Below are 24,608 nucleotides of genomic sequence, written 5' to 3' on the forward strand. Positions count from 1 at the left end.
TGGGGCAGTGAGCTTGAACAGAAAAGCCCCAAATCTCCCGCATATCTATGGAGTCAGGTGACACTCACCCTTCCTTCTCTTCATGCTCTTCCCCTGTCCATCCCCTTCCTCCAATTACTTTTCTCTCCTTTGTTTCTGTTTTCTGATTTGTTTCTACAGCAATTACAAAGTTTGTGGCTGAATATTTCAGAAATGCAGCCCAATCTTTACTGGTTATATGATTGATTCTGAGTGGAGGAAAAGGGATGGAGCCAAACTGGGTGACTGCCGATAGGGGCACAGGACGTCTCTGCTTTGGGGGGGATGTTTGAAATGTTCCATAATAAAAAGGCAAAAACAAATGTACACTCTATGAACCTGGCAAGGAAAAATCTTTCATATTAATCAAGAAAAACAGGGTGATAAGCACATCTCATCCCCTGATACACTGCGAAAAGACTGCGAGGATTTAGACTTAAGGGCAAACAGTGGTTTTCTCAAAGTTGGCAGGGTGACAATTCTGGTTGCTGCAATTTTTCCGGAATAACGTCTACATCCTGGGTCAAAAGAAGCCAGCTAGACTAGGCTGTGAGGTGCAAATGTATTTCAGAAGACAGAAGTGGAGGGGAAAAGTCAGGAAACGTGAGGAAAATCTTACTCTCTTGTGGGAGGCTGAAAACTCCAGGACAAAAATGGAAGGAAACCATCTCCATGGAGTGTGCATGTCCCCTTCTGAAAGCTGAACCTTAAAGAACACTGGGGAAATCCCTCCGGAACATGCTCCGGAAACAGCTGGGAGGCTTGTGATGTGGAGGAGCTGCCAAATTTGAGAGGACAGATGATTTTTCTGGCAAGAAGAAGGAAGTCAGTAAAAGCTCTCTCTCAACTTGATACCAAGTTAAGATTTGGAGCGAGTAAATAAACCCAAAAGGCCCACAGCAAGCTGAGAAAATATATCTGTAACCTGGATAACAAAACATTATTAATATCCTTAATATACAAAAAGTCATTAGAGATCAATAAGAAAAAGATAAAATCTCCTGAAGGAAAAAGTAGGTAAAACCATAAACAGGTAATGCAATTTTTAAAAATCCCACAAACATATAAATGGCCAATAAACATATTTTTAGGTTCACTTTAGTCATCAAAGAAACTCAAAATAAGAAAATGAAATGTGTGTGTGCCTATCAAATTGACTTTTCTTTTATGAAAATTCCTAGTGTTTGGAAGGGATATGGAGAATAAGCACAAATACTGCTGGTGGGAGTGTAAAAGGCTCAGCATTTCTGAAAATGAATGAGGTGGAGGTGAGGGGGTTATAAAAGCCTTGAAATGGTGCATATGACTCAGAAAGTCCACTAGTAGACATTTATCCATTGGTAATGAAGATGGATCTGAGCGAAGATTCAGCTCCGTAATGTCCCTGGAGGCGGCAGTGGAGGGAGTGACTGGACCTCAGGGTAGGAGGCTGGCTGCCTGGAGCAAGTCTCTCTCTGAGCCTCAGTTTCTTCATCTGTAAAATGGAAAGTGTCATAAAGATGCCCCCAAAATTGGACACATTAAATGCCTGGCACATAATAAATGCTCAGTAAATGGGAGATTAGCAATAAAAACGTAATAGAAATTTATAAGCACCCAGAATATAAGTGAGCCAAGGAGAGGAATGGAGCTTTGCAGAGGAGATAAAAACAGCTGCTAAACACATGAAAAGATTCTCCTCTTCACCTCCAAGAAGACGTGCTCATTAAAATGAGGCTAAGACACTATTTTCCACATATAAAGTATGAGAAATTACAAGTTAGCTGACAGCCTGTGCAGCCTGTGGGGAAATGAGCCACTTGCACACAGGTGAGGGGCACCAGGTGGGACACGCTGGTGGAGAGAGCTCTGGAGGCCACTACTGGAATGACAAGCATACGTACTCTAAACCCTGAGATTTCACATTGGGGGATTTACCCACAGAGATCTGCACTTGCCTGAAAAGTACATACCAGGTCATCCCCTGTGGCATACCTGTTAGAGGGTAAGACTAGAAGCAAAACACCCATTATCACTTAGATACTGGTTAAACAGATTAAGGGACCCACCCACAATCTCTTATCGCCAATTGCACACCCCAAAATATTCTGACACCCAGAAGTCTTTGTAAGACTATTTAATCTTCATTTATCCCAGTTAGTATGAATATTCGTCAGTTTACTTGCAGCGAATGACTATGCGATGCTGCCCCAGATCTTCTGGGGAATGTATTAGTTAGCCATAGCTGTGTAACGAATGGCCTCAAGGGATAGCAGCTGAAAACAACACATATCTATTTTCTCAGAGTTTCTTTGGGTGAAGAACGTGGGAGCAGTTTAGCTGGGTGAGTTCCTAAGGCTCTCATAGCATCAGTTTCCAAGGGGATTAAGCTCTGAGCCACTCCAGAATCCCTGCTCCCATCTTGTGGAGCCCTTGCCCATGGTGAATTCAAGGCCACTATCACCACAATCTTTCTTTCCAGTGTTGGGAACCAGTAGATGCTGGGAGAAGCTCCACTGAGTTTTGGCCAGAAGAAATGGGACACCAATCCATGTGCATGTCAGAGCCTGGGCTTAGAGGGTCCCTCTGCGGCTGCAACAGTCTCTGTGACTCTCCACCACTCTTGTTCACCACAAGCTTGGCCAGCCCAGCCACAAGAGAAGACAGGTGGATGCTGTTCCATCCAAGAACCTACACTTTCGACCATCCCGTACACCCTATGCAGGCTCCTCTACCCCCAGCTGACATGGCCCAAGAACCTGTGAGGTCCTCACCTGCTCCCTCCTGATCCCATGGGGCCTCCGAGCAGCCATCCAGAGCACAGGACACATCGCTGGCACCAAGGGCCTTTTTCAATTCTGAAACAACAAATAACCCCCTGGATCCACCTGGAGAAGCCCCAGCATCAAAAGGCTTCCATGTATTCTCCCAAAGGGACCACAAGAGGGCAAAGGATGGAGGAAATGTCTCAACCAGGAACCCTAAACAGGTGGCTCACATGAGCCTGTCTCCATGCCGTGCCTGTGGCAGACATTGCTAGTCGATCCCCGATATCTTCACTGAGCCAGAAGCTACCAGCTCCACCTCCCAACATGGTACTCCAAGCAGATGCTACAATCAGTTGAAGATCAAACCACCTAAGGACATGGAAAATCTCTAGGAATGGAAACTCTGGGGTTACATGTTTCTGGATTTTTTTTTCCAGTCAGAGAATGGCCTTTTTCCATTCAAAGTGTCCCCTGTTCTAAGGGAACTCAGTTCTTTTTGTTTGGCCACCCACAGACCTAGCACACATCCTCACCCTTACTTCCTGGCTCCCATAACCCTGCTGTCACCTCTCAAACTGCTCTGTCTGTGTCCCTTCTTCCTCTTTGTGGCCTTCAAACACAGGCTCCCCTGAGATGCCTCTCCTTTCTCTACACTCCATCCCCAGGTTGTGGCCCCTCCTGTGTACTCGGTGACACCCCAGGCCAGCAACTCTGGCACCTTTACTCCTGCCTTGTCCCCATAACTAGGCTCCTTCCTTTAGGTGGCTGCCCCTGCTCGGGCTTATCCTTTGTCCCCAGGACCATGCCCTCAGCCTCCTCCCTCGCTTTCAGTCTGGCCACTGTCGCCCTCTGCTCACACACTCTCTATGACTCCCTATTGCCTGTTCCAAAATGTCTAAATTCCTCTACCTGTCATTCAAGGCCCTGCACGTTTGCCTCGGCAGCCTCCAGCCTCCTCTTCTTCCATTCCCCTCCCCTCCCTCTGCACCAGCCATGCGAATGCCATGACATTCTCTGAGTCACCATGGCATTCTGCTCAGCCCCCAGTTAATGCACACGTCTCAGCAGTCAGGCATTGGGGCATGTGCGAACAGACAAGGCAGGAGGGAGAAGAGACGGTTCTGAAGCCTTTTCCCAGGGCAGGAGATCCTGAGAGGCCTGCACCAAGTCCAAGAACTCTTGGGGCCTCAATGCCACAGAAACATAGGCAGTGATGGTTGAATTGTTATATGTGAATGTCTATCCACAGTTTTTGAATTTTGCCTCCTTCCACTCATCCTGAGAACTCCTACACACCCCTCAGAACCTCACTCCAATGCCCTCTCTTTCAGAGCTTCCATCACTGCCCCTCTAGGCTCATCCAGCCCAGATCCCCTGGGGACCCAAAGTCAAAGGGCTAGTTTCACAAGTAAGGCAATGGGGACCCTGGTAGGGCTTAGGATACACAGCCAGAGGTCACCAGACTCTCCTGAGCCATAAGGGGTATGACTCACCTCTATCAATCCTCTGCAGCAGGATCCCCTGAATGACATCCTCGTAGATGCCCTCGATGGTCAGGGCTGGGCTGCCCACAGCAAGGACATCCCCTTCAAACTCAGGCAGCTCCTGGAACGGAGGTGGGTGAGGCGATGGGCTGAGGGGTGGGATGCATCGTGGGTCCCAGCTCCAGCCCTGATCCTGAGTAGCTGGGGGGCCCTGAGCCTTACTTTCCTGATTTTTAAAATGGATTCCTTGACACTTATTCCCTTGGGTTGCTGTACAGATTGATGAAACAAAGCACATCCCACAGGAATGGCACAGGTGTCTCTACTAGGGAGGCTGTTAGCACCTGAAGCGAACCCCTGCCTGGTGCCCCTAAGCCCTGTGTGGCTGGGTCCCTGTGATCTCCCCTCCCATCTCTTTTCTACCCCCTCACTCACTGAGCTCCAGCCACACTGGTCACCTCACTGTTCCCACAATATACCAGGCACAGGCCTACCTCAGGCCCTTTGCACATGCTATGCCCTCTGCCTGAAACACCCTTCCCCAGGACATGGCTCATGCCTTCAGGTGGCTGCTTCTTAAGTGTCATCTTCTCAAGGAGAGACTTCAGGACCACTTGGCACCCCTACACACACACACACACACACACACACACACACACACACACACACGATCCTTCTTTGCCTCCTCCTTCTCTGAAGCCTATGTCATCGGCTAGTATGTGACGCATAGGCCCCCCACCCCAGCTTTCAATTGGCAGAAACTGGGCACTGCCATGGGAGAAGTAGAAGGCATTGTGGGAGCCCAGGGGAGCCCTAGAGCTCAGGGAACAAAAGTCTCTAATTGTCACAGTGGTTCTGTGAGGGAGACAGTGACCCTACAGGACCTGCCTGCCTGTCCCCCCATTCACTCACCAATTTGCAGCTTGGCTCCAGCTGGCTCAGCACAAATGGCAAAAAAATGCAGATCTGCCACCTGCAGATGAACCTCCTCTGTGCTGAGCCACTGTCTGACTGGAACTTCTGCACGATACACACAGCGGTTGGTCCAGCGGCCATCTGGGCACCCAGGCCCATGCCCATGCCCTCCCCATGGACCTCACCTTCAGCACACGCCCCCTGACTTTCTCCAGCTGCTGAGCAGCCTGGTTGCAGTCCAGGGCCGTGGTCAGACACTGGTCAGCCAGCTGCAGGAAGGTGGCCACGGCGTCGGCCATGAGCTGCGGGAGGAGGAACTGGGATGACCGCTAAGAATCCACACTCTGGTCTTATCAGAGTGCGGCCTTATTTCTGCCCAACTGGCCCCTTCTCAGCATCCAACCTATCCCTACCAGCCATTTCCCCTCAATCTCTTTCTTGTCTCAAGAAATAGTAAACCTTCCTCTTAGGACCTAGGAGTCATCCAATCCAGGGGGATCTATGTGCAAACTGGCAGAAAGCACCCTCCCCTCTGGAGGATGGTGCCAGGATGCTCAGCCTGCGGAGCAGAGAGCCAGCCAGAGTTTAGCTTCCTCGGCTGAGTGCTCTTGTAAAGTGTACAAATTGAACAACTGTGCCAGCCAGGCAGCATTGGGTCTTCTCAACACCCGTCTCCTTCACTCACTATGTCTATTAGCAGGTCCCATCCCTTTGGCCTTCAAAACACACCCCACTTCTCTCCACCAAGAACGCCCATCCTGGTTCAGGCCTCCTCCCTGCCTACCCCCGTCAGCCTCTGCTCCCCAAGGCAGGCAGGGCTTCCTAACCTTGAATTTGGTCATGCCCCAACCCTGCTCACACACCTGCTGTGGCTCCCCATTGCCCTTGGGTCTGAGCCCAGACTCTTAACCCCATACTCAGAGCCCTGACCCATCTACCCACCTACTTCACTGGCACATCTCCCACCTTTCTGTCCTCCCTTGAAACCTACAACCCAATGTTTCTAAACTGCTTCATTTTCCCCAAAGGCAGACAAGCTCTCTCACTTCCCAGCACGTATACACACTGTTCCCTCTCTCCAGGACATGGCCCACTCTCTGTTCCTCCCACTGCTGCCACAGCTTGGAATTCCTCTCCTGGAAGTCTTCCCAGCCCTGGAGATGGATTAGGCACCTCATTGGGGCCCCCATAGGACCTTGTACACCCCCACCACAGCCCTATCTACCCCAGGAGGTCACTGCCTGGTCATGAGCTCATGTCTGCATGTTACTGGGAGCCCGGCAACGGAGACTCTCCCCAGCACACAGTTGATACCTGCTCAGCGGAGGCTGCTGTCCTTGCCTCCCCTCCTTGCAGCCTTCTACTCGCCCTCACCTGCTGTGCGAGATCCTGGGCCCCAAACACCAGACTTCGCGATCCAAGGAAGCCAAATGGTGCCACCAGCTGCTTCAGGCGCCCCCGGCTCCTCTCAGCCTCTCGGTAGCAGATCTGCATCAGCTCTGGGTCCCACGGCATTTCCCCAAATGAGTAAACCTGTGTTCCAGTGGCAGTCGGGTGAGAAAAATACCATCAGCTGATGGAAAAGCAGGGCCAAGTACCTCACAGTCAATTCATCAAAGGAGAAACACAAATGGAAACACATCCCCCCTCAAGTATCGCACACACACAGACACACACACTCTAAAAGTAACAGTGAGGTATGGTGGGCATAAAATGGTAAAACCTGGAAAAAATAATAATGCATAGTGCTGGCATGATTGATAGGAAATGGGCACACTCAGGTCTTGTGGCACCCATGCCCAACAGCTGATGCCCTCTCTGTGCTGGGTCCTGGGGCTGCAAAATAGAGTAATCCAACACCATATGTGCCCTCAAGGAGCTCACAGAAAAGTTGGGGGAGATAAACTGTAAACAATCAACCACAGTGGTGCGTAAATGCCTCCATAAGGAGAGAAGCATGGGCAGCTGCAGATGCAGAGGGACCAGGAGAAGTTCCTAGAGAAGGTGATTGTGAAATGGAGGCTTAAGTAGTTGAAGGTTTCCTGGTATATAGCAGGTGCTCATTTAATATCAGAACAACTGAGCTGACCTGCATGGAGCGGGGGACAGGGTGGGCTCTGGCTAAACAGAAATGGGAGGAGGAAGAGTTTGGGGTGGTGGTGGTGAGGTGACTCCAGCCTACTGTTACTAAAGTCCTACTCTTGCCATTTTACTCCTTTCCCCCCAAGTTTTAAACTATGCCCCAATGACCATAGCATGGTGGTCCATAGTAAGGAAAAAGCAGCCTAGAAAATAGTTCAGAGAAGGCTTTTCAAAAGAGACGTTTGTCAAACGAGATGCAAGGTTCACGCAACTCTTCCATGAAGTTAACACACTGCGGTGATCCCGATGAACCCCTCCACCCACTAGAGCTCACTTCTTTCCGCAACCGCGTGCCCGAGGGTTTCCCACGCAGGTGGAGAGACAGGCGGTCCATGCCCTGAGCTAGGAGGCTCTGCACCGCTGCAAGCGCGGCTTCCACTGTGTTCAGCAGCGTCTGCGTGACCCGGGGCAAGTGTACATCCACCTTCCTGTGCAGGCACGACTCCAGGGGGCCCTGGATCTCGGCTGAGAGTGGAAGACACTGCCCTGGGTCTCCTCTGCAAGATGCTCCGCAAATGGGGTGGTGGGGAGACCCTGGGCTCAGCAGGGTAAGATGGATGGGAACGCAGACTCTGAGCACCCTCTCTACCCCATTTTACAGGTGAGAAACGGAGGCTTCGAGTGAGGTGAGGTCGGTTCAAAGGCACATGCCAGGGAGGCGGAGTCTGGATTCCAGCCGGGTTCTCTTTGTAACTGCGCAGAGTGGGAGCCACCTCCGCCATCTGACTGAACAACCCGGGTCAGACCTGCCACTATCAGTGCCTCCTTCCCTCTTCAGACCGGTCTCACCCGCTCCATTTCTAGAGGCATCCCCTCTCCACGACCGAGCCCTCCTTATTGATCCCGCCGGGTTCGAGTCCCAGCCTTAAAGCCACGCCCATTCTCACACCCTCATGCCACGTCCTTTCATTCTCGGCTCCTGCCCCTGCGGGTCTTCTGGCCTCCGAGATTCTAGACCCCGCCCTTCATATCCACTCTGTTCCCCTTCATCCTCTCAGGCTTCCTGCCCCGTGCGTCAGGCCACGCCCCATATAGGCCACGCCCCTCCAGGCCAAGGACCCCGGCCTCACCTCGCAACCTTCCTGCCAAGCGCGCCCGCAGCCGCAGCATCTGGTCCACGTCCGGGCGGATCGTCCTTTCCAGGGCCGCAAGCAGCTCGTCCTTTTCGGGCTGGAAGGCGCGGAGCCCCGCGGAGGCCCTGGCCAGGACCACGGCGTGAACGGCATCCAGGAGCTACCCGGACCCGTCGAGGGTAACCCACCAGCCAGGAGCGCAGAGAGAGCAAATGGGGCGGGGTGGGGGGACAGAGAGAGACAGAGACGCAGAGAGATGGGGAGAAAGTTTAGGCAACAGTTGCTGGAGAGTGAAGCTGGGCACCTGGGTCCGGCCCCCACCCCCTCCACGACACCCCCCCTCGCGTGTCCCTGCCCCACCTCCAAGACCCCGCTTGTACCTCAGTCCAGGCCCAGGCCCGGGCTCGGCCGGCCCCCCGCAAGCGGGGCAGGGTCTGGGCTCGCAGCGCCGGCAGCAGCTCCCTCATCAGCACCGTGGTCAGCACCTGCAGGAGAGAGGAGCGTGGGCGCTGCTGGGGGCCCAGAGGGTTCCTGGGGCTCCCGGTGCAGCCTCGCGCGATACTGACCTCGGCGTCCGAGCCCAGCGTCACGTCGTCATGGCCAAAGTGGCCTTGGTGCTGCCGGTAAAGCCGTACGGCCTCCAGGAAGGCGAGGGCGGCTGGGGCCTGACTGCGCTGCAGGACTGGGGGATGATGCTCCTCGGTACCCCTTCTTCCCTTCTCTTACCTCTGCCTGGCTCCCTATGGCCCCAAGAGGAAGCCCTCCGCCTCCCCGCCAGGTCCCAAACACCCAGGTCTCACCCACCTCCAGACCTTTGCACAAGAAGTGGCCTCCACAGGGAGCACACGCCCCCATGACCATCATTAGCCCAGAAGGAACCTTTATACATACGATGTAGGAATAGGCAGCCCCAGCAGGTGGTCACAGGCCAGGCCAAACTGTAGTCCCACTGTCGACCCAGTTAGGTACGTTTGTTCAGCCAACAACCTGCCCAGCTGTACGTGTTGGTCCTGTTCCCCTTCTTCACATGGCTGGCCCCTCATCTTTTTCAGACCCCAGCTTCAACATACCTTCCTCTGAGAAGCCCTCCCTGATTTCCCAGGCTAAGCTCCGACAGGGCTGTGTCCCCATCATAGCCCTATACCCTCTGTCTCCCCCCACAATCCGTTTTATAGATAAGGAAACTGAGGCTGGGAGAGGGTCCCACAGCCAGCAGAGGCAGAGCCATCTGACCCCAGACCCTGAGCACCTCCACTGCCTGACCTTCCCCAGGACCCACCTGTGCCACGAAGCCGGATACCACCCTGCAGGGCTAGCCTCCAGGAACGCTGTGCTTCCCCTGTGGCTGCAGAGAAACAGAGATGCCTTCGGAAGGGGTGTTGCAGGAACAGGGGGAAGTTCACAGGCATTTCCAGGAGGGGGTCAGGCTCTTCCTGTGTATGGTCTCCTGAAAGCAGACAGAGGAGGTCACATCTTCATTCATTCTTTTGCTCTACAATCATTCATTCACTAGGAGAAAATAACCATGAAATACTTAGAGGAACCCCTGGTCCAGGCAGTTGCTCAACACATATGACCCATGCTGTTAAAGCTTATCCTTGCTTCAGCTCAGTGGGGGGACGTGCCCAGGGTAGACATGAGCAATCCATCCCAACACTGTCTCCCAACTTCTGCATCCTTCTCAACACAGTAGCAGGGGCAGCCACCAACAGCGTATCCTAGTTGGCATGTGATCTGAGCCCTTTGTTTTTAACCCTTTGCAACTTGATTCTGGTCCGGTGACCTAACTCTCTCACTCTGATGGGAGTGGGTGTTTCTCCTTCTAGAAGTAGGGTGCTCACACAGAAATAATGCTGTCCCTCAGGGGACAGTTGGCAATGTCTGGAGATGTATTTGGTTGTCACACTTGGGGTGGAGGCTGCTACTGGCGTCTAGTGGCATCAATACCCTGCAGTACAGAGGGCGGCCCCCATTGTGAAGAATGGCCAGGCCCCCGTGTGAACAGTGCTGAAATAGAGAAACCTGCTTTTGGGGTCCCCGCAGCCTTACCTGAGGAGTCTGGGCAGAGAGCATCCAACAGGTGGAGATATTCACGCTGGGAAGTCAGGATTGTGTACCCCGTCAGGGCTGTGGAGCCCAGGGGACGGCCCCCATTTTCATATTCCTACAAATGGTGACCAAAGAACTGACTTGAGACAGGTCTAAAGTGTGACTTCCATGACCCATTGTAGGATCAGGGGAAGGTTTCTGGTTAGCTGGGGAAATCCTCCACCTCCCCTCCGTGCCTCTACCCCTCCCTTTCTTCCTCCCCCATAGTAGAACACCCAGCCCCAACTGTGTGTGCGCCAGTCCTAAGTGCTGTATGAGAATTACCTCATTAAATCTGCACAGCCCCTTTCCTCATCGACCATCATCGTCCCATTTCACAGAAGTAGAAAATGTGTCCCAGAGCAGCAAGTGACCTGCCCGAATCCCCCAGCCAGGAAGCAGGGCTTGGTTATGATGTGAAAAGGCCTTTCTTGGTTTCAACCTCAGCTTTGCTGACAACCCTGAATGAGCCCCTATCCCTGTCCTGGGCCTCAGTTTACCCACCTGGCACAGCAGGAGATGGTCACTCACCCCAGGTTAAGCACACAGAGACCCTCAATTCAGGCTGAAGAAAGGAGGGGGCCTATTCTGGGAGCTGGACCCCAAACTCATGCTGGGGAGGGTAGGATGGAGAATCTGGAAGCTGAAGGGATACAGGCCACTCACTCACCTCCCTGTGGCTGAACCATTCCAGGCGGCCATCCCCTCGCAGGACACAGAAGATCGGCTGCCACTGGGGCGGGTGGCCCCAAAGCTGGGTCAGGGGCCCTCGGTGCTCTCGGACTCGGGGCAACTTCTGTGGGAGCAGGGGCCCTCAGATGTCAGGGGCACAGGTTGGTGTCCTAGTGTCCAGACCACCCAAAGAGCTCCCACTGCATCCCAGATGCCACTAAGTACAGGGCACTTGGGTGCTGCTATGTGGCACTTCTATTCTTTATCAAGCCTGCTCACACCATGCTCTTGTTTGTGGTCATTCCACGTATGAACCGATTAATCCTCCCCACAGCCCTGGGGGGCAGAAGCTCTTGTCGTCCCCACTTCATGCAGAAGTAGGCCCGTCCCCATGTGAGCCTCAGATGAAACCCTAGCCCTGACCAACACTTGGATTGCAGCCCTTGAGAGACCCTGAAAGAAAGGATTCAGAGAAGCTGTCTAGATTCCTGACCCACACAAACTGTGAGATAATACATGTGTGTTGTTTTAAGCTACTGCTTTGTAACACATTGTTACACAGCATTAGCTAACCAATACAAGTGGGGTTACCGGGTCACGGAGCAGATGTAGTTTAACTGTATGAGAAACAGCCAGTCCTCTGGCCACAGACCAAGCCCTCAGGCAGGGAGGACATTTTCTTTGTCCCTTGTCTCATTTTCCTTGTCATTCTTCTCACTACCTGGCCACCTGAATTGTGTGCTTTGTGTCATCACTGGGTCCCAGAGCAGCGCCTGACTCACAGTTGGTGCTTGATAAATATTCGATGAATCAATTGTAGCTGTGATATTTGGATTTTTTGGCGGGATGGTGGGAATTCAGGTGTTTGTTAATGATTTGCCATACTTTTCCCCAGGTCTGAGAATTTTCATAAAAAATATTGTTAAAACGTTATTATAGAAATTATATATAAGATGCAAATATCTAAAATAAGTGTTATATAAAAAGTTCAAACTGAAGTGAGGGGAAGTCCCTCCACACTGCTTGAAACCCAATATCCACTGTGCCCTGGCCCAGGTGGCTGGAACCAGCAGGTGGTGAAAGGTACAGATGGGGTTGATGCCTGGGACCCATGATGCCCCAAGCAGGACAGGGAGAGTCCCAGGTGGGAAGGCGCTCTGTGTCCACAGCACCAGGGAGCCCCCACCCCAGGGGAGGCACAGCTGGGAGGAGAGGCATCTGAGAGGTGGTAATCTCAGAGCCCTGATGGGGCAGGAGACCCTGTGTTAGTAAAGATTATGGGCTCTGGGTTCAAACCACACCTCTGCCTCTTGCTGGCAGTGTGACCTCGGGCAGGTCACTTCACCTCTCTGTGCCTCAGTTTCCTCACTGGTCAAAGACCCATCTCCCAGGTTGGTGAGGACTGAGTAAGTTGTGCCAGCACATCTGGAGGCCCCAGATGCTTTTGCCAGCTCAGCAGACATGTGGAGCTGGGGCCAGGCTCCTCTGCTCCATCCACAAACTGTTCCTGCACCCCTATTATGTGCAGGCACCACAAGGGCACCAGGAGTCAGTGGGGGGGAAAGGGAGACAAGGTCTGGCTCCTGTCCTTGAAGAGCAGACCCATGGAGGTGATGAATGTGTGACCAGGGCTTCCCTGGAGAAGCAGTGGGATGGGAGATCAGAGGAGGTGCCTGACTCAGGCAGGGGTGATGGTAATCCAGGAAGGTTTCTTGGAAGAAGTGGCAGCCGAAGCACAGGGAGGAACAAGGGAGAGCACACGAGGCAGAGGGCACCATGCATGAAAAAATGAGGGGATCCAGTGGCTGTACTGTGCCCTTGAGCATGGCACTCAGACAGAGCAAGCCTTTTCCAACCTCAGGCTTTTGCACTGACCGTGCCCTCTGCCTAGCATTCCCTTCCCATTCTGGGCTTCAGATCCGGCTCCTGCTCATCCTTTATATCTCAACTCAGAGGGGCCCCCCTGCACCTCAACTGCCAGCCCCCAACAGCGCCCACCCTCTTGTTTTCCTAGCACCTATCAGAAGCTATCCTCCATCATGTTAACTTGTTTAGGGTCATTTTCTCCACTCAGACTATGAGCTCTGGAGAGCAGAACGGGACCTGTCTCAGTGTCTGCTATGTCCCCAGCATCCAGCCCAGGACATGCCATGTAGTAAATGCCCAGTGAATGTTATAGTCACCTCAGGTAGTGGCACCAGCAAGGACAAAGTCATGAGGAGGGACTCCCCCACCCTCTGAACCAACAGCCTCTGAAACCTTCCTCACTCAGCTGCCTCCTCCCTTCCCTGCCCCACTGCCCCATTGGTGGCACCCACTTTACTGTGTAGCAATTGACATCCGGCCGGCTCTTGGGGGCCCAGTTCCCGGGAGATCTGCCTCAGGATGGAGGCTGCCAGGTGCCCTCGGTATTGGGGCAGGAAGTTCCTCAGCAAGGCATCCACCTGGCCTGCAGGAATAAGGGGACAGTGAGGTGGCTGAATCAGGCCACCTGCCAGGGGAGGGCAGAATAGGAGGGAAGTGACTTCTAGGCTTCTACCTTCTCCTCAAACCCACAAGCTGCCCCACAAGACACGCTTCTAATTCCATTCACCCTTAACCTTCTGCTGCCTGTTTCCATCCACATGGGGTGGGGGTGGGGTGGGGGGCAGAGGGGAGTTAAGGGACTCTGGCTTAATTTATAACTGATGCACAACAAACTTTATTTGTATAATGTGCAAAATTGAATAAGCTTTCACACATGTCCACATCCGTGAAAACACTACCACAATCAAGATAGTGAATGGTTCCATTGCACCCAAAAGTTTCCTCATGCCCCTACCTAGGGAGATTTTCAAAATCTTTTAAAAGCCTCACCCCAGCACAAGTGAACTTTCTGGGGTGATGGAAGTGTTCCATATCCTGCTCGAAGAGGTGATGACACAATTGTAAAGTTCCTCAACTTGTTCCGCTAAGATACACACACTTAACTGTATGTAAAACATACAGTCCATCTCACTGCATGGAATGTGGACCCGATGGCTGGAGCTTCAGCAGCCTTTCTGAGCCATGAGGTGACCTCAGGCACAGAAGACACATACGGTAGAACCATGAGATGGAAGGAGTTGGGTTGTCTAACTTTTATCAGTCTGCCTGCCACTGTACCCCCTCCATAGGAGTGAGAAATAAATCTTTGCCTTTGTCACTACAAGAAAAAAAATCCTGACCATCATAGAGTAGCTTATGGAATCCATTCATGCAATGACTTGACCTTCTTTCCTGGTCTAGATCATGAGCCCATCACATCCCCAGTGTTCAGCACACAGTAAGCACTCAACCATGTGTATGGAGATGGAGTGCACTGGTCATTCTTTGACTCAAATCGAGAACTGTAACTCTGTCCCCGGGATGCACACAGAGGGGTCTATTAGTTGCTGCCCACCTCCCACCTGGTCCCATGCTCCGTACCCCAAACCCATGCCCTGAGTAGGGTTACCAGATTTACCAAATAAAAGTACATGACACAAGTTAAATTTGAATTTCAGGTAAATAAACAATGATTTTTTTTTGCATAAATATGTCCTTATGCAAAATTTGGAACATACTTGTACTAAAACAATTATTTATTGCTTACCTGGTTTTCACATTTTTCGGGCATCCTGTGTATCTGACAACTCTGAACGCCCCTCCCACCCGCCCCCCCCAGGCTTGCTCACCCCTCAGGTCGTGCTGCTGCTGCTTGTCCAGGGGGCTTGAGGGCCTCCCGCCCATTCTCCTGCGGTGTCCCGGGCTCTCTAGATCGAAGCAGATACTCCTCCCCTCCCCACGGCCCTCCAGGTTCCCCTGCTCAGAGGCAACCTGAGAGGAGGGCACCCTGTGAGGAGCCTGGATGCTGCCAAAACCAGCACCTAGGGTCGGCAGCCAGAGCTTGGCACCCGTGTGCGTTGGTGATGGAAGGGTGCCAGCCCCTGCCCTGCCCCACCCTGCACGTGCATCCTCTGGATTCCCCTGGGGCTCAAACCCCCAGAGCTGCTGGTTTCTGTAGGGGCCTCTGGGGCAGCCCCAGGGGTGGGTGCAGGGGTAGGATACAAAAATCCTACTAGCTGGCTTTGGAGGGATGTAGGGCAGACATCTGGCAGGACCGAGCGACCAGTTGTTGGTGTGTGAGGGCAGGGAAAGGGGATGGGCGTCTACCCCCACCTGATGCCCCACCCCTGGTGTTCACCTCCACTGCGCCTGCCCCATGCTGGGTGATGCTGGGGGGTTGAGCCCTGGCCCAGTCCCCAGGAGCCCCCCAGCTGGGGAGACAGAGCTAGACAGACACCCCGGGTCCGTGGGGTCAATGCTGGGGCTGGGGAAGCAGGTGCTCTGAGGGAAGAGGATGGGGGTCTTGTAGGGGGTGTAGAGACTTGAGGGGGGCTCTGGTTCCTTCCTCACCCCAAAACCCTCCCCAAGCAATCACCTCATCTCCATTTCACTCTGTAAGTGACTCTTGAAGACATCCCTCCTCCCGTCCCCAGCCCATCCCCAACACCCCCCAAATTCTCACTCCTGACCTCTAGCACCTCCTGAAGCTCCCCAGTGCCCTCCGGAGAAATACCAGGCCCCATACAGCCCCAGCCTCATCTCTCGATGACCCCTTCCAGCCCTACTCAGGCCCCCACAGCCGCCCCAGCACCCATGGACCATTAGCAGGTCCACCAACAAAAGGGAGAAAAATGGAACAAGAGAGGGTAGAAAATGCTAGGGTCACAGAGGGGTCGGGGAGGAGATGCCGCACCAAGATCTGAAGGAAGTGAGGGCCAAGTCACGCAAAAGGCTGGAGGAAAGAGAACAGGCAGCTGGCACAGCACAAGCAAAGACCCTGAGGTGGGGACCTGCACAGGGTGGGTGAGCTGGAGGCTGAGTGAGGAGCAGATGTGAGGGGAGGGGTGTAGGGGTTGCAGGGGCCACATGGAAGCTTCTGGGCCAGTAAGAACGGTGGGTTCCCCTCAAAGTAAAAGGGAGCCACAGGCAGATTTGGCACAGGGAGCCCTCTGCTCTGGGGAGAGGGGCACAGGAGAGGTGTCATGCCCCAGGCAGGGCCCCCTATGCCTCTCATCATTTTCCCTCTGCTTCTGGGCACTCTTGCTCTGGCCTCTGCTCTGGGGTTCACAGCCACCTGCACCTGCCCAAACCCACGGCTGGGCTGACTTCCTTCCGACGCCCTCCTCTGCTTTTCTCAACCTGTTTGTGCTAACCCCAGCGGCCCACTTCCTCACTCTTACAGCTGAGTGACTGACCCCAGCAAGACGTTATAGGAAACTTCACTTTCTGTGGTTTCGACTTCCCAGTTTCAATTCCCTCATCTCCCTCTGGTGCCTCTGCAAGCCCCTTCCCTGGCCACCACGCTTGGCAAAGTTCCCCACACTCTGTGCCCACCAGCCTCCTCCACCAAGGTTCCTGGAGCCAGAGAAGCTGACAGGTGGGTCACAAGCAGACGCTGCAGCCCCAGCACAGCTGAGACTAGAGGTGCCTTGGCACATTCAAGGCTCTGAGTAGGCCTGCAGCAGGGCAGGGTGCAGAGGTCGCAACTGGCCCTAGGTCTGCAGTGGGAGCTTGGCCAGAGTGAGCGTATAATGGGTTGAATTGTGTCCCCCCCAAAAGATATGTCCACAGGCCACTATAAACAAACAAACACAGAAAATAACAAGGGTTGGTGAAGAATGGAGAAATTGGAACCCTCATGCACTGTTAGTGGGAATATAAAATGGTGCAGCTGCTGTGGAAAACAGTATGGAGGTTCCCCCAAAAATTAAAACTAGAATTACCATACTATCCAGCAATTCTACCTCTGGGTAGATCCCCAGAAGAATTGAAAGCAGGGTCTCAAAGAAATATTTGTACACCCATGTTCACAGCAGCAATATTCATAAGAGCTAAACCATGGAAGGAACCCAAGTGCCCACTGACATCCAAATGGAAAAGCAAAATGTGGTCCATCCACACAGTGGAGAATTATTCTGCCATAAAATGGAAGGAGATTCTAACACACGTGACAACATGGATGAACTGTGAGGACATTACGCTGAGTGAAAGCCAGACACAAAAGGAATACTATGTGATTCCACTTATATGTGGTCCCTAGGGTCGGCAGATTCCTAGATATAGAAAGTAGATGATGGGTGCTAGGCGTTAGGGGAGGGGGATGGGAGTTAGTGTTTAATAGGGACAGAGTTTCAGTCTGGAGATGGATGGTGGTGATGGCTGCACAACAATGTGAAAGTACTTAATGCCACTGAACTGGACACTTAAAAATGATAAAGACTGAGCTTTATGTTGTACATGTATTTTCACACACACACACACACACACACACACACACACACACACACACACACGATTATGTCCACATCCTAACCCCTGGAACCTCAGAATGTGACCTTATTTGGAAAAAGGGGTATTTGCAGATATAATTAGCTAAGAATCTTGAGATAAGCTCATCTTGGACTGAGGGTGGCCCTATATCCAATAACAGGTGTCCTTAGTAGAAGAGGACACAGAGACACACACATGAAAAGGCCATGCAATGACAAAGACAGAGACTGGAGTAATACTGTCACAAGCCAAGGGTTGCTGGCAGCCCCCAGAAACCAGGAGAGAGGCCTGGGACAGACTCTCCCTCAGAGCCTCCAGAAGGAATCAACCCTACTACCACCTTGACTTTAGACTTCTGGCATTCAAGAGTATGAGACAATCAATTCTGTGGTACCTTACTACACAGCCCAGGAAACTAATTGAGGGTGCCCATCCCTGTCCTCTACCTGCTGGGAAAAGGGCTTCTGGTCAGTATGGGTGTCCCTGGTTCCACTGCCCACCAAGGACCACAAGACAGGGGAGAGTTGGAGCCAATGGTCCTTTTAATATCTGGGTTGCTCAGAGCCACGGCCAATGGCCTAAGCCCCCAGGCAGGGCTGGTGGCCGGACCTTGTCACCACCACCTGGCTTTTCGAAAACAAAGCCCGGCGTGTGGTGGTGGAGGGGCCCAGCCCTGGAAGGTCCCAGCCCCCTCAGGTTGCACGTGGTCCCAAGCTGTGGCATCCCTTGGGACAGACTACAAAGTGGAATGCTTCTCGAAGGGCACAGTCAGGAGTCGGGCCGCTGCCTCGTCCAGGAACCAGCAGAGTTTCCCAGTGTGGGGCTGGACTAGGGCGGCGGGGAGTGGGTTCTCCTCCTTGTCCTCCAAAATGCGCTGTGTGGAGAGGGCAGGTGTGTGAGGCCCCACCGCTCCCCCAGCGCCCCTCAGAGCTCCCAGGCCCCGTTTGGATTAGACTCTCCTACTCTCAGGATGTGATGCCCTCCCAGATGTCCCAGCTTCAAACAGTCAGTAGGGACAGGTCCCTTCCCTTCTACCATCTGTGACTGTATAATACAGCGGTTGGCACACCTTTTCTGCAAAGACCACAGTCACTATTTCGGCTCACACCGACATATTGGTGAGCGTGTCCCAACACATCTTTATTGGTAGACACTGAAATCTGAATTCTGTCCAATTTTCACACACCCAGGAATATTATTATTCTTTTGATTTTTTTCCCCAAACCACTTAAAAAGGTAAAAACCCCTTCTTAGCTGGCAGGGTTTGGCTCAGTGGTCTATGATATGTCGACCCCTTGACGTGACCTCATGAGTGGGCATTATACACCATAAACACTGCTTTCTGACAGCTGGGCCTGCCCCCAAGCACTCTGTGTCTATAACTCACTGATTTCTGACCACAGCCTAGTGAGGTCACCTCTGTTCTCACCACATTGTACAGTCAGGGAAGCTGAGGCTCTGGGTGGCCTTCCTCAAGGGGTCCATGGGGAGGGGCCCCCTTCCAAACCACCTTGTAGATGGGAAAGTTGAGGCTGGGGGGGGTGGCCATGTGAGGTCATGCTGGGCATCACTGACAGGGACGTGGGTCTGCTGGACTCTTTGGAGTATACCCCAAACCCCAATATTAAGCCATCCCTGTGAGGACATCTGGGCCTAACAGTTTGTGGGGAGAGAATTATTTATTTATCTTTAAAAATATTTCCAATTTCTCCTATAGTTATTGATCTTTTAAATGACGGTAATTAAAATTTTTTCATTTAGTTTACTTTTACTATCTTTATTTATTTTATATTTTCTTTAAATGTTATGTATAACTTTTTTTGTTTATTCCTATCTTTTTATTTATTCCTACATATGATTTTTTTCCTTTTTGATTAGCTTTGCCAGGGGTCTGTCTATCTTTTGGATCTGTTTACCATTAGCTTTTAAGAATATTAACCAATTCACTAGTTTCTGATTGTGATTTCATTTATCCCATCTGCTGACTTTTGTGTTACTGTTCATTTTTCTAATTCTAGAGTAAAGTACTTGTTTATTTCAATAGTTTTCTATTTAATAATTTTTAATGCATTTAATGCTATGAATTTACCTGAGTGCAGCTTTGGCCCTACCTCATCAATCTCCTTTCATAATACTTCATTCCTAACCACCCTGTAGTTACAGTTTCTTTCTTCCCTTCAACTCAAGAATTACTTAAGTATCTTGGGATCTGGTACTTCCAGCACAATAGCACTTGGGGTCATAGTCTATCCCCAGGTCCACATGCCCGTGACCTCCCTAGGAATGAGGCCCTCATCATTACCTTCAGAATAGCTGCCTTGCCTTCTCCAGTCGCCACAAAAATGACAGTTCGGGCCGCATTCAGCACAGGAAGTGTGAGGGTCACACGCTGTGGTGGTGGCTTCGGGGAGTCACTGATAGGAGCCACAATCTTCTCCCGCTCCTGGGGGGAGGGAGGCCCGGGTAGAGACAGGAGGATATCACTTCCACTTCTTGAGCACTTATGCACGTTAGGCATGGTCCACCCATCATTGCATCCCACTCTACTAATTCTGTGGTACCTGACTTAAGGCCCCTATTTTAAGATGAGTAAACTGAGGCTCGGAAGGGTTAAGCCCAGTGGGCATGCCTATTGACATAGGCTGACTTGAACCCTGCTGTAGGCACCTCCTAATTTCCCTCTGGAAGCCCCAGACGGTAGAGCCCAGGGCTCAGATGTAAGCAGGGCCCTCATAGGTTCATTCACTTACAGGAGGGGATAGTCTGGGAAGAGTGAGCAGGTGTGGCCATCGGTGCCTATGTGGGTGCACTCACCTGCAGGAGAGGATGGTCTGGGAAAAGTGAGCAGGTGTGGCCATCAGGGCCCACCCCCAGGATCAGGAGGTCGAAAACTGGGATGGAGTCCCCTTGGAAGGCCTGGGCGGGGGGGAAGAAGATAGTTTAGAGAGGTTGTGAGGGAGGGGCTCAAAGGATAAATAGTTGTCAGAAAAAGAACTATAAGCGGCTGTAACAAAAGGAGCAATGCTCAGCCTCATATATACAAAAGGGACTCTAATCAACAAGCTTCCACGTTTCACCTGCCCGACTGGGTGAGAGTCTGGGGACAAAACTGTCTCCAAGATGTGAGGACCCAGGCCCACTACCAGGATGTCAGAGGCAAGGCCACCCTTAGGGACCCCAGGTCAGGGCTGTGGCCTCTCAGAGGGGGAATCCCCAAAGGGGTCTGTGAACTGACCCCAGAGGAGTTTCTGCCAGTGATGATCATGCCAGTGAAGAATGTTCTGTCACGGGTGGCCCGATGGCTCAGTTGGTTAGAGCGCGAGCTCTGAACAACAGGGATGCCAGTTCGATTCCCACATGGGCCAGTGAGCTGCGCCCTCCACAACTAGACTGAAGACAACGAGCTGCTGCTGAGCTGCGGGAGGGGTGGCCGGATGGCTCAGTTGGTTAGAGCACGAGCTCTCAACAACAAGGTTGCTGGTTCAATTCCCGTATGGGATGGTGGGCTGTGCCCCCTGCAACTAAGATTGAAAATGGCGAATGGACTTGGAGCTGAGTGGTGCCCTCCACAACTAGATTGAAGAACAACTTGGAGCTGATGGGCCCTGGAGAAACACACTGTTCCCCAATATTCCCCAATAAAATTAAAAAAAAAAAAAAGAATTGTCTGTCACCCTGGGAGTGGCCATCTCATGGACGAGGTCTCCCTATGGCTGCTCCAAGACACTCACCTGTCTCAGTTTCTTGGCATAGTCCTCCGCCGCCTCCTCCACGGGCAGCTGGGGGTTAATAGTGATCACCTGGCTGTCGGGGATGGGCAGCTTGGAAAGCAGATGAGTCTGTGACATATGGAGGGACAGGATCACCAACAGTAACACAAGAGTCAAGGCAGTGCAAGTTTGCATATGTGACCACCTGGATCCTCCAGAAGAAGACTCAACTGCCATTACACCCATTTCCTAAGTAAGTTGAAATCCTAGTGGATCCCCGTGTCATTCAGCCAGGGATCTTTCAAATTTGTCATGACTGGGGGCTTCCTGGCCCTGGCCTACACCTACCTGGCCACATCACTGTCCTGTTTCAAAGCCCCCATGGTTCCGTGGCCCTTGGGATAAAACCCAGCCCCTTTCTGCTCTCCATGAGATCCTGCTGACCTTCCTGCCCCAGCCTATACACAAGCTATACACTGGGGGTTGAGCAGGGCAGGTTCAACCCCAGCTCCCCCACTGGTCACTAGGTGACTCAGAAAGGTAAACACCGGTCTTCTGGCCTCAGTTTCTCCATCTATGAAATGGAGGTACGAACAGCCTCATAGGTTATTGTGGGGTTTCATGAGATGATGTGGATCAAGCACTTGGTAATCACTAAAAATTACTGCTTATTACAAAAAAACAACAACCCATAAAATCATTAGCTTAAACTTCTTATGCAGCACACTCAAGACCTAAGAGACCTTAGGCTCCCGGTCAAGCCCACTCCTCCCACATTTCCCTGAGCAGGTTGTTTTCCTCCCCTAGAGCAGGAGTGGACACAGACGCAGCCGGGAGAAACTCAGGGCAGACTACGGCTCCTCCAAGCCTCAGTATCCCTGCTTGTAAAACGGAGAGTGTTCCTTGATTCTACAGGCATTGGAGCCCAGGGTGAATGACAACCCGCCTTGGAGGTGATCAGCACACAAGCTGCGTGAAAGCCATTGAGAACTCATCCTGATTGTAGGTAGGAAACTGGCTCCACGCCAGACCACTCCTATCTGGCTCTTCCCTAACTCTGCGCTTGCACGCTCCATGGCTGCGGCACCTGAACTTCCCTAGGTCCCTGGCATGGGACACTCTGCTTCACTCCGTGCCTTTGCCCAGCCCTTTCCCTCTGCCTGGCTGCCTCCTAAGGCATAAAGAGGGACTTCGAGGGCCCCACCGGCCCACCCAAATGGCAATGCAAATGCAGCCCAGGCGGGACCTCGGAGCACCCGGCTGACCTAGCTCTCATCCAGTTAGAGGCAGAGGGCATCGTGTGACCCCCAGCGGCCCCCGTAGCCGCGCGCAGGCGACGGACACCGCCTTCTCCACATGAGCCCCGGCGGCCTCCGTAGCTCTCACCCGGTAGAGGCCATACGTGCTTTCGGCATGCTCGAAGGGCACCAGGCGCTCGTCGCAGAAGCCCAGTGTCCAGCGGGTGAGACTGGCAGTCCCGGCAGGGGCGGCGGCGGCGGGCAGCTCACGGGCCAGCATTGAGACAAGGCTGCCGCCCGACAGGCCGAGCGCGAAGCGGGCGCGGGTCCCCTCCAGGCAGCACGCTGCCCGCTGCGCCACCAGTTGCGCCAGCGACGCGCCTAGCTCCTGCGGGCTCGAGAAGACCGAGATAAAGCCTGGGGACGGCGCGGCCATGGCGACGGAGGGGAGGCGGAAGCGCTCCCGGCGGCCTCCAGTGCGCCTGCGCTTAGGCCGGCTGGGCCGCCCGGTTCTCAGTGATTTTGGTGGCCGCCTATGGCACATGCGCAATCCCACGAGTGAAGCCTGCGCAGGGCGGGGCCGTCGGACTCGCCGCGCTCATTGATTCTTAGCACGCTGGACTTAAGTTTTTTCCTTGGGTTAGGACTGTTGGAGCTGGCGCAGTTGTTCCCAACGCCGTGGTGTGAGGGCGAGGCCAGAGAGGGTAGGCCAGAGCTGGGAGACCCCAAGAATGGGACGTGGGGTGAAGGAAGGAGAGGAGAGATTTCCTGGAGTAGGGCGCATTTTGGTGCACTTTGAAGTTCCTGAACCTTCTAACATATTTGTTAGTTGTCTTTAATTAAAACATAAGCTCCATGAGAGCCTGGTTTGTTTTGTTCACTGATGACTGGGAAGTCCCCTGAGCTATGCCTGGCACAGAGTGGGGGCTGAAATACATACTTGAATTCCTTCTGCAAATGCTCCCTGAGGCTCTCTCTCTCTCTCTGAGGACCCTGAGAGGCCTCCACCCGGGTTCTTGGTATGGATTGTGCTCACGCTACGGAGAAACCTTAAATACATCTTGCTAAGTGAAAGAAGCCAGTCTGAAAAGTCTACATATTCTGTGATAGCAAGTGCATGACATTCTGGAAAAGGCAAAAGGAAAAGAAATGGGACACAGAGAATTTTTAGGAGAAACTATCCTTTATGATACTGTAACAGTGGAAGCACGTCATTATGCATTTGTTGAAACCCACTGAACTTACAACCCTAATAAACTGTGGACTTGTGTTAATATTGATGTATCAATATTGACTCAGTTGTAACAAATTAGCACAAATGCCAACATGTTAATAATGGTGAGATGGTAGATGAGAACCCTTTGCTTTCCAGTCATTTTTCTGTAAACCTAAAATTGCTGTAAGTCTATTCATTCAAAAAAGAAAAGAAAAAAAACCCAGCCTGATCCTAAGAGTCATCAGAATTTTTTCCCCATCTCAGAGGGAACTTCTTATGCTTTTGCAGCTTGTCACAGGCTCTGGGAACTCTCCAAGGTCCCACCAGGCCATTTTGATAGGGGAATGACTTCCTTCGCTCCCCATGCCTGTTTCCTCACTGTACAATAGGGACCAGGATGACACTTACGGAAGTGGTTGTGACATCTGAAGGGTTGTTATCCAGAATGCACTTGCTTATCAGTACACCAGGGGTGCTCCATCCCCACCAGCAGCAGACCCTTCACCCACCCTCACGGGGCATCTCAAGGGCTCCACCCCACCTCCCTCTCCTTGCAGACTGTGGCTGTCCAAGGACCCACCACACACATAAATGGTTCATCTAGCCTTGTCCCAGCCAAGGCCGCCATACATTCCCCCCATCCACCCCCAGGTTAGCCCTCTCAATACCCCCTCCCAGTCAATGCTCCCTTGTCACAAACCTTTCTTCCTTTGTCCCCTGAAGTGGAGACAAGATAAGACACACTGTAATACTGGAGGGGGCACAGCAGAAGGTTGAAGTTGAGAGTGTAGACTATGGAGCTGGATGCCCTGGGTTCGCATCCCAGTTCAGATAGCTACCCTCTCAGGCCCAGTGGCTCTCACCCAGAGTTACAGCCACACCTGCTGGCCCCATACACAGAGGGGAACCCTTCCTGGGGCAGCCAGATGTGCCAGGACACACCCTCTGTTCTGGGCCATCCTGTGCAGC

At 52.6% G+C, this 24,608-nt stretch overlaps 2 protein-coding genes across 2 annotated transcripts; both read right to left on the bottom strand.

Moving 5' to 3' along the window:
* Positions 1-352: 352 nt before the first annotated feature.
* NIBAN3 (niban apoptosis regulator 3) lies at positions 353-15,295 on the bottom strand. The gene is made up of 15 exons (XM_019736898.2): positions 14,835-15,295; positions 13,458-13,588; positions 11,138-11,263; positions 10,429-10,543; positions 9,659-9,826; positions 8,946-9,061; positions 8,760-8,864; positions 8,377-8,539; positions 7,581-7,771; positions 6,539-6,697; positions 5,350-5,466; positions 5,162-5,269; positions 4,259-4,370; positions 2,772-2,855; positions 353-1,492 (listed from the first exon to the last, which is right to left on the bottom strand). The coding sequence occupies exons 1-15, from the start codon at positions 14,887-14,889 to the stop codon at positions 1,386-1,388; spliced, it is 1,857 nt and encodes a 618-aa protein (XP_019592457.2). The 5' UTR covers positions 14,890-15,295; the 3' UTR covers positions 353-1,385.
* A 2,699-nt stretch (positions 15,296-17,994) lies between these two features.
* Positions 17,995-23,613, bottom strand: PGLS (6-phosphogluconolactonase). Its single transcript, XM_019736888.2, has 5 exons — positions 22,572-23,613; positions 21,207-21,314; positions 20,290-20,391; positions 19,778-19,918; positions 17,995-18,349 (listed from the first exon to the last, which is right to left on the bottom strand). The coding sequence occupies exons 1-5, from the start codon at positions 22,965-22,967 to the stop codon at positions 18,212-18,214; spliced, it is 885 nt and encodes a 294-aa protein (XP_019592447.1). The 5' UTR covers positions 22,968-23,613; the 3' UTR covers positions 17,995-18,211.
* Positions 23,614-24,608: the final 995 nt, after the last annotated feature.

This window comes from Rhinolophus sinicus, linkage group LG07 (assembly GCF_036562045.2).
Source record: "Rhinolophus sinicus isolate RSC01 linkage group LG07, ASM3656204v1, whole genome shotgun sequence".
Classification (NCBI taxonomy): domain Eukaryota; kingdom Metazoa; phylum Chordata; class Mammalia; order Chiroptera; family Rhinolophidae; genus Rhinolophus; species Rhinolophus sinicus.